At 31.2% G+C, this 19,693-nt stretch overlaps 3 protein-coding genes across 5 annotated transcripts; all 3 read left to right on the top strand.

Annotated features, from left to right (window-relative positions):
- The first annotated feature begins 3,236 nt into the window (after window positions 1–3,236).
- On the top strand, window positions 3,237–5,518 carry LOC113849341 (hydroquinone glucosyltransferase-like). Its single transcript, XM_027479196.1, has one exon. The coding sequence runs from the start codon at window positions 3,771–3,773 to the stop codon at window positions 5,190–5,192; it is 1,422 nt and encodes a 473-aa protein (XP_027334997.1). The 5' UTR covers window positions 3,237–3,770; the 3' UTR covers window positions 5,193–5,518.
- A 4,243-nt stretch (window positions 5,519–9,761) lies between these two features.
- On the top strand, window positions 9,762–14,003 carry LOC113849624 (peptidyl-prolyl cis-trans isomerase FKBP20-2, chloroplastic). 3 transcript variants are annotated; one of them, XM_027479654.1, is made up of 8 exons: window positions 9,817–9,900; window positions 10,256–10,346; window positions 10,433–10,647; window positions 10,845–10,954; window positions 12,168–12,276; window positions 12,440–12,516; window positions 13,436–13,598; window positions 13,767–13,959. In XM_027479654.1, exons 1-7 carry the CDS (start codon window positions 9,885–9,887, stop codon window positions 13,553–13,555), a joined length of 738 nt encoding a protein of 245 aa, XP_027335455.1. In that variant the 5' UTR covers window positions 9,817–9,884; the 3' UTR covers window positions 13,556–13,598; window positions 13,767–13,959. The 3 variants fall into 3 exon arrangements, with proteins under 3 accessions (XP_027335454.1, XP_027335455.1, XP_027335456.1); XM_027479653.1 differs by having other exon boundaries at window positions 9,762–9,900; window positions 13,436–14,003; XM_027479655.1 differs by having other exon boundaries at window positions 10,440–10,647; window positions 13,436–13,788.
- A 3,315-nt stretch (window positions 14,004–17,318) lies between these two features.
- On the top strand, window positions 17,319–19,130 carry LOC113851434. The gene is made up of 5 exons (XM_027481917.1): window positions 17,319–17,500; window positions 17,808–18,130; window positions 18,216–18,272; window positions 18,515–18,666; window positions 18,821–19,130. The coding sequence occupies exons 1-5, from the start codon at window positions 17,325–17,327 to the stop codon at window positions 18,998–19,000; spliced, it is 888 nt and encodes a 295-aa protein (XP_027337718.1). The 5' UTR covers window positions 17,319–17,324; the 3' UTR covers window positions 19,001–19,130.
- Window positions 19,131–19,693: the final 563 nt, after the last annotated feature.

The following is a 19,693-nucleotide window of genomic DNA, read 5'->3' as shown; positions in this document are numbered from 1 at the left end:
TATCTTCTTCTATGCTTGATAATGATGTCACCAAATTATGGCACATGCGCCTGGGCCATATGAGTGAAAAAGGCATGCATCTTTTGAGCAAGTAAGGTCTTCTTGGTAATTAAGGTATCGGTAAGTTGGAGTTTTATGAACATTCTGTCTTTGGGAAACAGAAAAAAGTAAGTTTCTTTACTGTAACTCACCGTACAAAGGGTATTCTTGATTATATTCATTCTGACCTCTAGGGGTCTTCTAAAGTTCCTTCTTATGGAAGACGCCATTATATGATGACTATTATTGATGATTTTTCTCACAAAGTTTAAGTTTATTTTCTTAGGTATAAAAATGAGACCTTCCCCACTTTTATGAAGTGGGAAACTCTTGTTGAAACCCAGACAGGGAGAAAAGTCAAGAAGCTCAGAACGGATAATGGATTAGAGTTTTGTGACGGTGACTTTATCTAGTTCTGCGCAAATCATGGAATTGCTAGACATAAAACCATTCCAAGAACACCTCAGTAAAATGGTGTTGCAGAATGAATGAACATGACTCTACTTGAGAGAGCTCGTTGTATGCTCTCAAATGCTGGGTTATGGCATCAACGTGAATTTTGGGCCGCAGCAGTATCAATTGCTTGTTACTTGGTTAATCGTTCTCCACACTCGTTACTTAATTTCAAAATTCCAGAAGAAATTTGGTCAGGTAATCCTTTTGATTATTCCAATTTGAGAATCTTTGGATGTCCTGCTTATGCACATGTCAATGATGGCAAATTAGCTCCAAGAACTATTAAGTGCATATTTCTTGGTTATGCATCTGAATCTAAAGTATGGAATCCTAAGTCACAAAAATTAATTCTCAGTAGAGATGTGACTTTTAACGAGGATGCTTTATTATCTTCTGGAAAACAATCTTCTGTGATTTCTTCTACTAGTACTAATAATCTGCAGGGTATTAGCGAGAAGGTGGAGTTGGAGTTGAAATCTACAACTCCTAATGTTGATGTTCCATCTTCTTCTATCAATGAGTCTATTATTGATATTTGTGGTGATGATGTTGATGAGATTACCACTTCTCCAATTCAGCCGCATGAAGAGAAGTATTCCATTGCCCAAAACAGACCAAGAAGGACGATTACTAAGCCAGCTAGATATGCTAATTATGCTTGTGATGATAATTTAATTGCACATGCATTATCTATTGCACAAGAAATAAATGATGACATTGAACCAACCAACTATATTGAGGCTGTTTCTTGTGCTGATTCTTCAAAATGGCTAGTGGCTATGAATGAAGAAATTGAAAGTCTTCATAAGAATGGTATTTGGAGTTTAACAGAGCTTCCCAAAGGCAAACGACCTTTGAAATGCAAATGGGTCTATAAGAAGAAAGACGACATTCTCGGGGTTGAAGATCCTAGATGCAAGACACGATTGGTTGTTAAAGGCTTCAGCCAAAAGGAAGGTGTTGACTTTAATGAAATTTTCTCACCTGTTATTCGTCATACCTCTATACGTGTTTTGCTTGCTTTTGTTGCTTTATTTGACTTAGAATTGGAGCAACTTGATGTTAAGACAACTTTTCTGCATGGAGAGTTGGAAGAGAAAATTTATATGGAGCAACCTGAGGGATTTATTGTTCCTAGTAAGGAGCATCTTGTCTGCCGATTGAAGAAATCTTTATATGGACTTAAACAAGCTCCGAGACAATGGTACAAAAGGTTTGATTCCTTTATGATTGGGCAAGGTTATTGCAGAAGTCAATATGACGACTGTATTTATTTTCAAATACTTCCTGATGGATCTTACATATACTTGTTACTATATGTTGATGATATGTTGATTGCATCACGTGACAAGTCTCTGATCAGGAAATTAAAAATTCAACTCAATAATGAGTTTGAGATGAAAGAATTGGGTGTAGCTAAGAAGATTCTTGGTATGGAGATTTGCAGGGATCGTCAAGCTGGTAAATTGTTTTTATCTCAACAAAAATACATTGAGAAAGTGCTTGACAGGTTTAATATGTCTAATTGCAAATTTGTTTCTACTCCACTTGCTGCACATTTCAAGTTATCATCTGACCTTTGTCCTGAGACAGAGGAAGACATGGAGCGTATGTCACACGTTCCTTATGCTACTGCTGTTGGTAGTCTTATGTATGCTATGGTATGCACTAGACCTGATTTAGCATATGCTGTTAGCATGGTGAGTCGGTATATGCATAATTCTGGAAAGGATCATTAGAGTGCTGTAAAATGAATTTTTCGGTATCTCAAAGGTACTTTTGATATTGGCTTGGTATTTGATAGAAATCATGCAACAACTGAAGTTACAAGTTTTGTTGATTCGGATAATGGTGGGAATTTTGACAAAAGAAGATCTCTTTCTAGTTACATATTTACTCTTTGTAACTGTGCTATTAGTTGGAAAGCTCAGCTTCAGTCTCTTCCATCATTATCTACGACTGAAGCTGAATATGTTGCAGCAACATAGGGTGTGAAAGAGGCTCTTTGGCTTAAAGGTTTGATTAATGAACTTGGTCTTACACAGGATGTTCTTACTGTGTTTTGGGATAGTCAGAGTGCTATTTACTTGACCAAGAATAACCGTTACCATGACAGGACAAAACATATTGATGTGAGACATCATTTTATCCGAGAAATTGTTGCTAACGGTAAAGTCGTAGTTCAGAAGATTCATACATCTGAGAATCCAGCTGATATGCTTACTAAGCCTCTTCCAAAGGCCAAGTTCTAGCATTGCTTGAACTTGGTTGGTCTCTACAGCACTTGAACGCCCTTCGGGGTTTAAGCGACGTCGAGCAATTTATCAAAACTGATCCAAAGTAGAGATTGTTAGTCAAAATTGGATGGTGTTAGTCAAAATTTGTAGGCACCGTTTTTTTTGTGTTTCAGTTTTCAAATTCAGTTGGCACTGTCCTCTAGATTTTTCAAAATGCTACAGTAAGTTACTGTAACAATATTGAAAAATTAACAAATCACTGTAGCAGTTTTTTGCCTATAAAAGGCAACGAATTAACGAAGTCAGAGAGACACATTGTTCACGGATCAGTGAGAAAAAATTACTGAGAAAAAATTGTGAGTGTTATTTTGTAACTCTTATTCCATTTTGAGAGAGTATTTATTAAGAGAAAAAAATAGAGAGATTTATTACTCTTTGTCCTCATAATTTTAGAGGACTTTTTGTACTCTCTCTTTTACATAGTAGAATTATTTTGCTGGTCGTTGTCTGTGAGTTTTTTTTCTCCGATTTAAATTTTTTTTCACGTTAAAATCTTTTCTCCACTATTCTCTTCCTTCTCTTTATTTTCAATTAAATTCGATCCAGTCTTTTGCATTGCATTGATACTTCGAGAATATAACAATCCCAACCAATGAGATTGGTATTGAGTGGCTATTTTTCATGGGAGACAGTAGAATCATTCAATTCCAAACTATTTGACCCTACTACCAATTAATCTATGCCGCCAATGTTTCTATTACAAGCTACTTCGAAAGTGAGTTTTTTGTTGTTTTGATCACAAGTTACGTAAGAGCTTACATCATTATTCTGATAGCATGTCAATGCATCTATCACAAGATAATAAATTAGCATGACAAGTCAATGTCGTGGCTCAAAAAGTTTAGTCATTCACTTACCGAATGAAAAATTAACCATATTAAACAAAAGTAATCTTACAAAAATATCCCATCCACTTCTGTATATATCTATCTCAAGATCCATAAAACAATAATGCATTAATGCCATACACTCTATATCATGGGGGAAAGAACATGCATTGCCATGGTTCCATCTCCAGGATTGAGCCATTTGATCCCACTTGTGGAGTTTGCCAAAAGATTGGTTCTACAACACCATAACCTCAATGTAACATTTCTCATCCCAACACTTGGTTCTCCGACTCCTTCCACTTTAGCTATCTTAAACAGTCTTCCACCAAACATAGACTTCACTATTCTCCCTCAACCTCAAGTCAACATGCAAGACCTTCCTGAGAACAAGCAACCCGCAACAAGAATGAAACTCATTGTGAAGCACTCAATTCCATTTCTTTGTGAAGCATTAAAATCCTTAGCTTCTCACACTCACCTAGTTGCTTTAGTGTATAGCGTTTTTTCAACTGATGCACATCATGTGGCTAAGCAATTCAACCTCTTGTCTTATGTTTTCTATGCCTCTGGGGCTGTATCACTCTCATTTTGCCTCTCTTTACCTAAGCTTGATGAGACTACTTCCAATGAATTCTTCTTAGACTCAACCAACACTGTGAATGTTCCAGGTTGTGTCAAACCTTTCAAAGTCAAAGATCTTCCACAACCAGTTTTTTGTGAAAGATCAAGTGAAACATACAAATCATACTTTGATGTGTGTCAAACACTATCTTTGGTTGATGGTGTCATCGTGAATACCTTCACGGATTTGGAACCAAATGTGATAAGAGCTTTGCAAGAGAGAGAAGGTCCTTGTGTTTACCCAGTTGGACCTATCATTCAAACTAAGTCAAGTAATGAGGTAAATGGGTCAATGTGTATGACGTGGTTGGATAATCAACCACCAACTTGTGTTTTGTATGTATCTTTTGGGAGTGGTGGGACCCTTTCTTATGACCAATTCATTGAATTAGCTTTTGGATTAGAATTGAGTGGTCACAAGTTTTTATGGGTTGTGAGAGGCCCAAACGATTATCCAGCCTCTGCATATTTTATTGGAGAAAAAGAAGAGGATCCACTAACATATTTACCAAATGGATTTTTGGACAGAACAAAAGGTCAAGGCTTAGTGGTTCCATCATGGGCACCACAAATTGAGGTCCTTAGTCATGGATCCATAGGTGGCTTCTTGAGTCATTGTGGTTGGAGCTCAACTCTAGAGAGTGTGGTTAATGGGGTGCCAATGATTGCATGGCCTCTATTTGCTGAGCAAAAGATGAATGCAATAATACTCAATGATGAGCTCAAAGTGGCACTGAGGCCTATGGTTGATGAGAGTGGTATAGTGAAAAGAGAGGAAATTGCAAAGATTATAAAGAGAGTCATGGAAGGTAAAGAAGGGTTGGAAATGAGGAAAAGAATGAACGAGTTCAGTGATGCTGCTGCTTTTGCCCTTGGTGAGCATGGTTCTTCTATGAGGGCACTCTCCAGTCTTACCACTGAAATAACAAAACATTTGAATGGCATCTAGGAACTATTAATAATGTATTCAAAGGTCATACATAGTATTGCAGTGTAAGCCTAAGATTGAACATAAACAATAAATTTGATATTTATCAAAACTTGGAAGAAACATGCAGTCACTTAATTAGAGCTGTTGAATTAATGAAAATGGAACAGTTCAACGTTTATTCTTGACAAATCAAATTAAAAAATACACAAAATTTTAGTTGTCTATTCTTCATCTAGTTGCTTTGATTTGCAAAATTGTGACTGCTTGATTTGCTGATTAGTTGATTCCACCAAATTCATTTACCTTCTATCTATTTCAACAATTGAATAATAATAAAAAAAGATTTAATTGTATTTTTTGTATTTATATTTTAACTTGCGTATGATTTTAATAATTCCTTTAATTTAATTATTCATATTTAATTCGGTTAATCAGTTATTCAACGATCAAAATATACTAATATATATATATATATATATATATATATATATATATATATAATAGAAATGTGATATATAATTAATTTGTATAAATTAATAAAAAATTAAATGCAAACATTATATGAAATAAATGAATATAATAAAAATTATTTTATTTAATTATTATATATATTTATTCTTGCATATTTATATAAATCAATAATATATTACATCTTTGCTATATTTTATTAATTATTAAATAAAATTTTAAATATAAACTCAATTTAAACGTTTAAAAAATTAAATATAAGTAATTAAAATTAAATGAACTAAAATACCACATAAACTGAAAAGGTGATACAAATAACAATCCTCGTTAAAAATAAGTAATTAAGACCAAATATTATGATTAAACAATCAATAAATATTGAAAGTCTTGATAATAGGAAAACAATATCCTCGTTTTTGTTGATAAAATACTGAAGTGGATGAGTGACCAATCCCATATTAGAAAAATATCGCAGAACGTCTTTTAATTACATAAATTATTATTACTTCAATAATATTCCATAATACAAATATTTACTAAATTTTGTGAAATATTATTTATGAAATATCCTTTTTTCTAATATGATTAGTCCTCTTCAAGCTTAAGTTTAATCATGGGATGATGCTCAACGCTGAGTACATCATTTTTTCCTTCAAATAAATTGAAAAATTCTTCCTACTCTGTTGCCTTTGTTAGGGATGGCACACGAGTTGGCCCACCATTTTTTTGAAAATTTAAAAAAGTTATAATAAATAATTAAATAATAAAAAATTATAAAAACATCGTAAAAGTTATTCATTATCAAAGCTAATATCTGCTAAGTGAACTTTTTATATTGCTTTTATAGGTGTTTTTTCCATCAATATTTAGTAGTTAAAACTGTTGATCATCACACGATCAAACAATTTTTAAAAAAAGTGAAAAATAAAAATAAAAATCCAAATACTACTCACTAATCATTCATAGAGTTATAAGTTATGGGTACTAATAAGTTTGTTCAAATTGCTCAAAAATATTAAAATGCTAAAATTTTCAAATTTTAATGATTTGAGCTTGATGTTTAAAAACACTAATGGAGGCGTAATTTGACATATCAGCATCAACTGTTTCTTTCTCCTCATTTTCTGTATTTATAATAAATAATAAATAAAATATTATTAAGTTACCAATTGGTCAAAAGTCTTCCAACCAATTACAAGTTAGAATGAGTCCTGCTTAAACATTGTCAAGAAAAGGTAACAACTGTAAGTTTTCAAGTACACGAGCATCATCAATATTACAAGCAATTTCATGTCATTGATATATTTCTGTAACATTAGCTGAAAAATGAACAGATTAATAAGCGGATTTACTAAGCAACAATAACAAAGATAAAAATGACTCAATACAATGTTTGGTCCTTATAGAAACAAAGGAGAGAAAAAAAATAGGAGGAAGGGTGGTTCCACCAAATTAGATACTTGTTACATTGAAGAAATATTTTGAAAACTTGAGACACTTCATTTAAACTTCCTTTAGTACATTCTTCATTTGAACAAAATTAAGTAGGTATCATTGATATGAAGATAGATTAATAAGACAATAATTCTTTGACAATAATTCTTTGAAAACAATTTTGCTCGGAGGATTTGATTGATATATGTAACTTTACATAGAAAGATTAGATGATGTGAGAATTGAAGGTAGGCCTCAGGTACGCTTCAAAGGCAAAAGAAACATGTTTAGCCCCTACGAGTAATCAATCCCATGTAACATATAACAAAGGCAAGAACAAGATGTTACTACAGGATTTTCACAAAGTCAGATCCTTGTTTCTTTTAAGGTGAATAGAGGAGTGCAGGTCCAGCACGGCTAACAAGCAAAGCAACAATTGACATAGGTAGTTGTTGCTCTACCTTCAAAATTTGGTGAAGGTATGCTATGCATGCTTGAACAACTTCATGCTGAGCCAATGAAAGTAAACAGCAACCACAATTATAGGGAGAGTCAGTGGCACTAAGAAGCAGTAGTACCTATTATATTTGTCAAACATAAATAAAGAAAATGATGAGTGTTTATTTTAGCTAATAGTAATTGTAATAACAATAGCTACTTATGCAAGAAGCTATAGCACAAACAAAGTATTTGTTCCCAATGAATTTAATTGCCACATCATTACAACACAAAGATCAAATTTATTTTGTCCTAGATTCCAAAAGGTGATGTTACGGCGGTGGTAGACCACGTGGAAAAGTGGGAACCTAAGGCATTGATCTGCAATAACAGCAATTTAAACCTACTTTTGGAGGACCACATAATGTTAAGAAAGAAAGAATCACCTAGGATACTAGAACAACAACCGTCATGTTGAGAAATTGAGAAATCTGTAATTGAGAAATCAGCAAATGATAAACCAAATTCCAACCCAAGTAAATCAGATCTTTATCATGAATGATATACAGCCATGTTCATAAATAACACATCTACTATCATCCGCAAACCAAATAATAACTTTCTACCCCTTATATTTTAAACTTTTCATTATTCTCTCTCCAAAAATCACCAAACAAAACATGCTGAAAAATCATTGACATGAAAGCAGAAACAAGAACTATATGTAATTAATAATTACGTGTCATTTTGCATGAAATGAGAGCAACATGTGAAATTACCAGTCATTTTGCACGGAAGAAATGAGGGCAACATGTGACGGTGGTAGAAGCTTGGATATAACTGCAACAAAGAAATACCCGACAAAGGAGACAGAGCCAATTGACACAAACAACCAACCCCAAAATTTTCTCTCATCAAATGATGCAAACCAACGACAGAGGCTCATAGGTTTAATCACCGCGGTAGATGCCAACCTTGACCAGAATCAAACACTACTGAAGAATTTTTTAAAAAATTAGATCTTTGTATAATATAGGAATAAAATCAATAATGCAAGTTTGCACAAAAATAAAAATAATAATAACAATAATAACAACAATACAATAACAATAATGCAAGTTTGTACAAAAAAAAAATAACAATAACAACAACAATAACAATAACAAGAATAACAATAATAATAAAGTAATAAAATCAATAATGCAATTTTGCACAAAAATAAAAATAATAATAACAACAATAACAGCAGCAACAGCAACAACAACAACAACAATAATAATAATAATAATAATAATAATAATAATGTATCAGATCAGTGTGTAACGAAAATTCTGAGATTCTACCAATTCTCTCGACCCTTTCTCTCTCTCTCTTGTCTCTTGTGACTGTTTCTTAACACTAAAAATCAAACTGATTCTTGGGTTTATAAAATTTATGGGTTAAAAATCCGGTGACTTTTTAGTGGATGATGTGTTGTACTGATCAGTTGTTTGAAAATTCAGGGGATTGCAAGGATCGGAGTGGAGGGAAATGAAGATGTGTTGTAGAGCAATTAACAATTACACTGGCCACCTTCTCAGTTATGGCAAAGACACTCAACCTAAAACCATTGTTATGAGCTAAATGTGCTACAAATGTGCATTTGATTGAACTCAATTGGTCTAACAAAATTCTTGTCCAACTTGTTGAAATCATAATATCTGCTAAATATTAGATTCAGATGCCCAGAAATAATTACACGACTAATTCAGAAACAGACATGGAAATAAAAGAGCAAGGGAACTTGGTTACCTAGAAATGAAAACTCTGATAGCAAAGCTAACCTCTTACCTTTCTCACTTCTCAGGAAACGTGAATTCTTCTAAATCTGAGTTGTGCATATCAAAAACCGCAAAACAAAAACAGACTGTATCGGTGTATAGAATTTATCATCAATTAAGAAATAAGCAACCAAAACAAGTTAAGAAATCAGAAAACCAATATATATATATATATATATATACCTGAATGGAGATGATGAGTGACTAAGTAAGAGACCAAATAGTGATGCGAATGCTGAGAACAAGTGGACATGCAGTTTTGGAGAGTAAGGTTATTTGGGTGTTTGGATTTGGAAATTAGGGTTTTTGTGAGATGCTGCGAAGATGTTTCTTTTTTTTTGTTTGGGGTAAAGTACAGTGTCAAAAGGCCGAAGAAGAAAAGCCCAAGACGTTGTGAATTAAAAAAAAAATCAATTAAAATTAAAATAAAATAAAATTAAAAATTGAATTTTCTTTTACCGACAAACAGAGTGGATAAGAACTAGGAGCAACACGAAACCAGGTGTCGTGCTTCCACTCTGGTCTGGTCTTAAGACGCTATTTATTACCCATGCCATCATTTCCTTGTAAGTGTTTCTCTCACACACTCTACATCAAAATAGTCCTCAATTCTCTTCTTTGTTCATGTTTCAGCATCACAATGTTCTTAACTCCATTGGTTCTGTGTTTGTAGTTGATTTTTAAGTTAGTATAAAATGAATGCCCAAGTCTTTAATATGATATGGATGTAATGTGATGTTGGAGTTTGTTGCAACTAGATGATGTTAGAAGCTTCTAAGATCATAAATTTAATATAATTAAGGTAGATACCTGGTCTACTTTGAGCTTGCATTGTTGCTATAATGTTTACATGATTAGGGAATAAATTAAAGAGTGGGAATTTTTACTTGTTGACTAAAAGGGTTTTAACTTGTTTGGCAGTGAACTTCCCTTGTGTTGTACAAGGAACTATATTGTCTCAAAGGAAACAATTAACTCATGGATGCCGAAACCAACAATCAGAGGACTACATGTAAGAGTTACCTGTGGATTGATATGCTTTTTTGAAATTTTGTGAATGGATTATTCCTCATGAATTCCTTTTATTTATATGGATAGAGTGCAGAATAGCTGCATGTCACATTCTGAGAAAGCATTGAGGAGGAAATTTATCCTTTCTGTTTTGGCCTCAACTGGTGTTTTCCCAACTCTATCTTCTTATGCTAAGACAAAGAGTAAGAATCCTTATGACGAAAAACGCTTGCTACTACAAAATAAGCGGATACAGAAAGAAAACAATGCACCAGAGGACTTTCCAAACTTTATTAGAGAAGGTGATGGTTACTGTTTTTCCATCCCTTTAAAGATGTATCAGTGTGATTTCACTATATGCGAAATGTCTTGTCTTACACATCTTTTTCATATATGATTATTTTACTTTCTAAGTTCAATAAGAAAATTCTATTATTTGTTGTGAACCTCTTGGATATGCTTTTGGATATGATTGTCAGATTTATTGTTTATGTTTCAGGTTTTCAAGTTAAAGTAATATCATCAGATAACTATGTAAAGAGTGATTCAGGGCTCATATACTTAGATTTTGTTGTTGGTCAAGGTGATTGCCCAAAGGATGGTCAGCAGGTTTTTCTTTTATTTTCTGTGCAATCTACTACTTCTTTCTCTGTAATTTAATCTTAAGTCAATTGTTTGGCAGAAGCACTTTACAAATATATTAGCCAATCTACATCAGAATGAGAACTAGAATTGTCCTTTTATAGTCTTTAGCAACTGGCTATACCTCTAAATATTATTAAAGGTATGTTTGGGAGTTGGGTAGGATGGCAAATCTTTAATTTTAACATTAAGAGTTATATAATGTTTATAAAAGTAAATTTAAATTTATACTAATCTATTATTTCATTTCTTTTATTTAAAAAAAATGTGAAAGTATATAATGTTTATTGGAAATGAAAAATTTCTCTTCCCTTCCAAGTCTCAACTTCCAAACATACCTTAAAGGGAAGAAAGAACTATATTTTGTTTTAATATTAAAACAGTTGCTATATGTAAGGAATGCACTGGAGAGTTGTTTGGTTGCATCCCTAATTGCATACTTATTTGTTAGATTTTGGTGGGATGAGGAAACTGGGAAATTGATATTTGAGAGTGGTTCAATTGGAGAGGTAATATAATTTTCCCCAGATCTAGCGCACAATGCCAAAGAGCTATTCCTCTTTTGCTTTGAAAACCAATCTCTAGAGTCTAGATCTATAACTACTCAGGGTTTTGTTGTCATTTTTACTTCAGCAAATGTGGTAAAGATCTTTAGAAGTTTGTAATTGAATAATTTCTTAGCAATAGCAACTAAGAAATTACAAAAGAAATATCCAATTGAAATTGTAGCTTCTCCATTAACTAATGCTGCTGAGCTATTCTCTAGCTTTTATGATAGCTTGTGTGACAACTGTTGTTGATAGAGCCATCATCCATTCTACTTCAAGAATATTTGCTGGAAATTTTGTCATCTGCATTGTTGGCATTTTCTTTGCAGTGAAATTGATAAGATGATTTGTGTTATTTATGTTTTCTTAATTTTTAGTTCATATAAAAAAATCCCAATGGTAAATTTTTTGTTTCTAGCATTATTTTATCTTCCATCCATATTGGGGTCATACTATATCATTTGCCACTCATGTGAGATGATTAGTTGAAAGTGAGAAGCTATCTCAAAAAATGTCATTTTTAGCGCTGCAAAACTGCAACTTTTAGGCACTGTAATTTAAAGCTTGACTTTTAATGCATAAATTATGTTAACTAATTTGCTCATGATCTGATTGTATATCATGCCTTGCAGGTCACTTTTCACTATATAGGCTATAATGAATCTGGCCGTCGCATTGACAGCACTTATTTGCAGGGTACTCCTGCCAAAATCCGCATGGGTAGCAACGCATTAGTTCCAGGTTTAGAATTTAAGATTTAGTACTATACTATCAAACCAATATCCTTGCAACTGTATAATATAACAATCCATCCTTTGCCTGATTTATGTCTCTCCCCAAAAGTTCCAAAAAGGGGAGGAAATAAGTGCTGAAGGAATTGAGAGAAGTACATTTTCTGATGTAGGATTTGAGGAAGGAATTAGAGACATGAGACCAGGTGGGAAGAGAAGAATCATTATTCCCCCTGAGCTTGGACCACCAGTGAGTTCCAACATATCTCGTTTTCTTTTATCTACTTTCTCTTATGTATTTTGGAATCTTTTCTCTTGTGTTTTATATGCACAAAATGATCTTGTATTGCAATTTATTGCTGTGAAAGCACACAATTTAACTCTTGACATTTGGTTTGATCTGGTTTGAGACAAAATACAACTGTTAAAACTGAAGTAACTAATCTCTGAGTTTGGATATATTCAAACTATTGAATCTCTGGTATAGAAAACGGCATGCCTAAGGTGTACATAGAGTTCTGTTGAAAATCATTATCTTATCTATTTTCTGTCAATATTGATTGTTTCCTTAATATATATCCTATTTCCTTGTATTAGTAAGTATTTGATACATGTATATGGCATTTACTGAGTGGATTTTAGATTTCTCTTTAAAAAGTGGCTAGTACAATGTTAAGAGTTCACACTTCTTTCGCCCAATCCCCTGAGAGGATCTTGTTATTATCAATCATGATCCTTTCATTTAAATGGGTTTAATTTGATCTTATGCAGAAATTTTTTTTGGCAGAATACTGAAGTCTACTACTTGGATCCAGCTTACTCTTTTGTGATGCCTAACCAGAACTAATATTTTGAGATTCAATAACCTATTGATTCACCAAAAATTAGACAAAAAATAATTAATCCGTTGGAACTATCAACAGGCAGATTCAAACTCTTTCTCTTCTTTTTTTCTTTCTCAGCATTAGAAAATTTCATTTCAGTACTAGGTCCAAATTGTAGAAACATATATGTGAGTTACATTTTTTAGCATTATCTTATCATTCTTACTAATACTTGATGAGTTACAGTTCTTGCAACTGAACTAAGCTTAAACCTCTTGTGAGAAACATGATTTCAAAGTAAATAATCTCTAGTGAGTAACATGCCAGTTGTATTGTGTTCTGCAGGTAGGACCTGCCACCTTTTTCAGCTCAAAACAGTTTGAAGTTTTTGATGTTGAATTATTAAGTATACAAAACTGTGAAAGAAGGACCATAGCTTTCTACTCGGACGTCATATGCAATTGAGACAAGGCTGCCATTTCAGCTTTTTGAAGCTTAACAACTACAGGTCTAAAGCACAGATTATATAGCTAGGAACTTTATTATGATTTTACTACATAGAAACAGTAACTTCCCAAGCTTTATAGCATGTTTTGATTCGTGTTTAAATGCCTATGGATCCACGTTTATTTCAACATTATTAGTTGAAGCTTTTGCATTGGATTCATGTTTGCAGGTCTTCTAACATGAATCCACACACACTTTTAGCTTCTTGCTTTGAGGAAATCATCATTCATAATTGTTAAGGGTGTAATTTTTTAACTTTTTCTCATTTTTAGGGTGCATATTGTTCAATAATCTTTATTGCCCTGGTTTGTAAGTTGTATCCACTGTCAATCATCAATAACAGTACAGTATTCATTGTTTTCCAGAGAGTAGGATCCTCTGGTCTTGATTGAATTGGATGGCTAGTCAATGATAGCTTTGTAGCATGGACATGAAACTATACCGTACTTGTACTCAGGAAATGGTATCATTCACCCAAGTCATGAATGGATAAAGATACAAAGCTAGAAACTGTTTTCAAAAGTTATGCAATTTTTCATTTTAATCTCTCATTTTTAATTATTTTTTAAACAAAGTCTTCCAAAATCGTCTTCCTTTTTTCATATAGTCCTTTTGTTAATGCATTAATATTTTTTTATTATATATTTATGTAATATCTAATTTGACTTATATAATGTGATATAGAGTTAATGCGAATAATAACGTGATATCTATATTTTAATTTTAATTTTATAAGTAAAAATTTCATTTTAAAATACTAAAAATGTGATGATTTTAGTGATATATTTCGTTGATATTATATTTTAATTAAATTAGATGAACTAATAAATTACTAATAGACGGATCGGATAGAAATAAAAAATAAATTTTAAGAGCTAGATTTTAAAAAATTTAAAAGGAGAAATTGAAAATTTTTTTAGCTGACTAAGATATATTTTATATTTACTGTTAGTGGAAATACTTTTTATATTATCATTTAATTATGCAATGATAATTTGTTGAGAAGTTTCACTAAGATAACTAATGCATGTGAAAGTAAACTTATATTATTAAATAAACATATTATTGAATGACTGTATAATAATTTTTTCACGAAAGTTGTATCATACTACTTATGTTAGAATGATTCAAAATTTAAGAGTAATTTGTGAAATGAATTAGAATAATTAACTCATTTAATAAAATGATTATTATTTTTGAAATATAGTCTACTTGAAGTGATTTATATAGTCAATGAGATAGAACTTTGTTATTGTTTATCAAACAATTACTATTATTAATCACTTATCAATTAAATTAAGACCAACATTTAGCTAATTGAGCTTCAATTAAAGCAATTGGTAGTATCAATAACACACCAATACCATGAATCCTTGACTGGACCAATTATAGTATTATGTTGTTATTTTTAATTAATTATTCGATAAAAATATTTATAATTTTTATATTTTTAATAAATACTCAAATTTATTCAATCATAATTAAGGATAATAGAATGCTTGTGAATCATTCTTAAAATTATTTTATGATATTTTAGATATTATGGTTTTCCAAAAAAGTTTAAAATATTTGTATTTTTATGCTTTGAGTAATTTTCATTATCAATAAAAACAACTTTTTTTTACCACATCTCCGAAATACAAAATCTTATTCAGTCTCCTAAAATATGCAAATAATTTGCATAATAATTTTATTTCAATCTATTTTGACTCCTTTTTATTTTATTATATTTCAGCTATCATTAGTTATAATAATGCTTAAATTTATAGCAAATTGAATGGTTTTCCATGTAAAATATTTAAATAGGATTTTGACACATCGCAAGATATACAAAAGTAAACAAAATTTTTAGACGATTCACTCAATACCATATCTTATATTTATCTTAATAAATTTATTTTTATTACGAGAATTTTTATTGTATATATATATATATATAAATTATTTAATTATTTTTTCCTTCATATGAACTCTAGCATAATCTACAAAAAGTATAATCAATATTTATTAAGAAAATAATAAATCAATTATAAAATTAAATAATTCACTGTTAGTAAATAAAAATGAATATAAATTGAAAAATAATACTGAATATCAGTACTATTATTTTAATTTATTCTTATTTAGTTTAATAAATTATTTAATATTGCTAATAAAAATATCTACTATTTTTATTTAGTTTTACTTATGAATTTGATTTAAATTTAAAAAAACCCATTCAATACATGTGTATTGCACAAAAATATATTAATTAAATTGTATAACCTAATTTAAATAATTTATTTTGCAATTTTTCTTCAATTTTAAAAGTGTCACGAATGATAAAAATTGTTCATTACAGACAAAAAGTTAGCTATAGACTCTTATATTATAGATATTAGTTTTTACTTTTGAAAGAGAATATTTTTAAAAGTTATTCCCTTTATCATTAAATCATGTGACTTTTCATGCATCTAGTTTATAATTTTACTTTTGTATTTATAATTTTCCAAATTAATAAATTTCAAGTATTCATATGTGTGTATATATATTATTAATTTAAAAGTATAAGTAATTATGATTTTAAATTTATAATATAAAAACTTCAAAAATTAAATATTTCATTCTAAAAAAATTATAAAATAATAAATTTCTTACTTTTTTTAAAAAGTTACACATGTATTAATATTTGGCTTAACTTCCCTAATTCACTTATAAAGGATAATAAAATAATTTATTAATATAAAATTATTTTAGTTCATATTTTATCTTGTCTTCAACATGAAATGGATGCAGATCATTGTGGATATCAGTTTTTAAATAGCGACGATTCTTTTTATTAACTAATTAAATTTGAAATTCAAATTATTTTTCTTTTATTAACTTAGTAACAGCCCTGTTTCGTCTAACCAGCTGTCACAGTTTTCTTCTTAACTTTCCCTCTCTTTCACTTACGTAATTCTAAATTTTTCCTTATAACGACCAAAAATATTTTTTTCTTTAAATTTTCTTTTAATTAGAAAAAAAGAAGAAGTTCTATTCATAAATTGATTCAACATTTGTTATTAATAAATAAGCCAATTCACAATCCCAAACTTGAAGTGAAAACCAAGTCTAACACTTGCAAGAACTACAAGCACCTACATAAAAAAATTGTTATTAATAAATAAATAAAAATCCTCAAGAGTGATTCTGATTCTCTTGTTTTTGGTCTTCCAACAATCTTGGCTTTTCTCTTATCTCCTTCAGATTTTGGTTTACGGGTAGGAGTTATATTTTTTTGACATATATTTTTCTTTCCTTTTTGGGTATTGAATCTTGTGATTATGATTAATGGGTAATAGAAATTTGGACAGTGACTGTTTTTTGAGTTTGTGGGTTCTATTTTTTCACCGCAAGAGTGGAAAAAGAGGGATTTTTTAACTTTATAGATGATCAGTTTTGAAATTGTTCTTTAGATCATGCCTTATATCAAGAATGTAGTAGTATTTTGTATGAGAATCATAAGAATGTTACAAAATTGAAGTGAAAGCAATTTCTTGTGTGCTATTGGTTTTTGGTGTATCTTAACATTTAAGGAAACTTGTGTTTCATATGTTGTGATAGTATGGCATTTGCATGATTTCTGAACAGAGAAGATTGCATGATTTGTGACAATGAGCCTGCATTTTCAGGACAGAAGATTCTGAAAACAATGTCAACGAAAGAAACTCCTTTATCGGATGAAGATGAGGATGTAGAAGTGTGCATGAATTTTGGCAAAGCTTCTGTGGTGAGAGATTCTTGTGAGGATGTTGTTGCTGAGTGTTCAAGCTCTTTTGGTGACACAGGATCTGACACAGAGAATGCCTCATTCTTCAGCGACACTGTAGTTGAATCGCCAATGCGTACTCATGATCCGTCCTCATTGATGTGTGATGATCGGTGTGAGTCATGTCAAGGAAGGTATGTTACTATGTTTCACTTTGAATGTTTTGGTCCAAAGATTGATAAAGTATGTGCAATTTTATTTTTCTTTTAAAATTAGTGCATTATATTCCTTTTTCTTTCTATGTTTAATCAGTACTGGTTTTCAAGATTGACAATACAGAAGTTCTTTCTTGATTGGTAATATGGTCAGCTATATAAATAAATTTTTGAATGTGTCAGCCATGATTAAAGTTTGTAATGTGTGTTTGATTTAAATTTCAATCATTTTTAATTTCTGCAATTTACTCTATTAACCATTCAGAAAGAAAAGGACGACAAAAGGTGTGACAATTCACTGGAGAAGGTTCATTCGCCCCATTATGTGGCGATGTAAGTGGATTGAGATGCAGTTGAAGCAACTTCACTCTCAAGCATGTAAATATGAGGAAGAGCTTGCAGCATACAATCATACTAAGCAGCTTGATTTTGCACACTTAAATTTTGATGACTCTGATGTCAAAGCAGTCCCTATAACGGGTCGAATGCATAAGAATAAAGCTATGAAGAGGAACAGAAGGGAAAGAGTTGAAGAGATGTGTGATTTAGCTTCATACATGTCTAACCATAGTCTATTCTCCTACTATGGTATTCCATTTCTTCATTTGTCATAGAATTTGATTTTTCTGTCTTTTTGTTTTATAATTTCTCTTTCACTTCTGTCATTTTCCAGAGAAAACAAATTGTACTGCTGATACTTGTTTGAAAGATTTGAATGATGTTGGTATAGGTGAGTAGCTGCAATATACATGGTGCTGTTTTTGTATTCTTATAACTTGCAAAAATTATCTCACCATAAAATTGTTAATCAAACAAGCATAAAAATTACATACACAGATTTTCCTCTGGATTTTCTTGTATTAACTTATAAGTGTTTGACCTTTCTTTAGGAAAGAGGTTTTATTCATTTGTTTCCAATTTTCCATGAGGATTCAAAATTTCTAATTCTATATTTTGTTTTATCGATATCAGGAGGTGACAATGGTAATAGCAAGGACTTCATGATGAATCATGTGTGGTCTTCTGTAGACCGTAGAAATGTTGATAAATCCTTGAATGACATCATTCAACAGATTGAAGCTATACAGTCACAAGTTCAGAAGTTAAAATCCAGAACTGACACGGTAACTAGTGAAAATCCTGGAAAGTTTTGTTCTTTGACTCAATTGAGCATGCATGGGCCATGTGATGGATTGAATCATTTTTTATCTAAAGTCCACTTCTTTCATTGGTAATGGAAACAAATTTTTATTTAGTTTTCCACATTCCTCGTCTCAGCTTCAATCCAAGTTTCGCATGGGAGATTTACTTATGCCTGGAAATGCAACAAGTCTTGAAGGGATAACTACTTGTATTGAAACCACTGATAGGCCTGAGCTTGATGATCTATGCAAAGATGTAAGCTTTCTATATAAAAGTAATTTCAAGTTTCTATTTTTTTCTGTCATATATTTGTGATGGTTATGAACAAGTGTATGTGGTTATGCTTAATCAAATTTGTAAAGCAATATAAGTAAGAGTTGGGGAAGGGTGGAATCCGATTTACTTAGCTTCTGTAGAGATCAGTAGTATGAATTGTTAATAAACACGTTGGGCTGAATTTACCTAAGCAATTTGTTCTACAAAGTTCTGTATTATTTCATGTTATCCAATTTATAATGGGTTAAAAAATTAAGATGCTTAACCAAATATTTTTCCAATAAATATCTTTGGTGGTAGTGGTATACTTGTGGATTTTTGCACATGTCATCATAACTTTATTTTATTTTAAAATTTGAAACTATTTCACAAGTAATTGTGGGCTTATGTATAGTTGAAAATTTTTGTGGATTCTCTTGATTTGCTGTATCCCATCCATGTCATTTTCCTGATTTTAAAATTGCCTTGTTCTTGTACTTGTGCCTTGTAATACCTATTTGTAGTCATTGGAAGCACTTTTTGGTATGTAATTGGTGCCCTCATTTCCTATGGCCGGATTTACAGCTGTAAATGATCTGTGCTTTGATATGTATTTTTCTTCCTTGCCGATAGCCTGTTGTTTGAAAATTAGAATTAGTAACATAGGGGTTATTTGATTGTGTTTTTGTTTTTAGTTTTTAAAAACTAAAAAAATCATCCACTTCTATATCAAAACATCATTCACGAATCATA

This window comes from Abrus precatorius, unplaced genomic scaffold, assembly GCF_003935025.1.
Source record: "Abrus precatorius isolate BTA unplaced genomic scaffold, Abrus_2018 Scaffold9, whole genome shotgun sequence".
NCBI classification, from domain to species: Eukaryota; Viridiplantae; Streptophyta; class Magnoliopsida; order Fabales; family Fabaceae; genus Abrus; species Abrus precatorius.
Note: the sequence above shows the minus strand (reverse complement) of the source record. Positions and strands in the feature narration are given on the sequence as shown.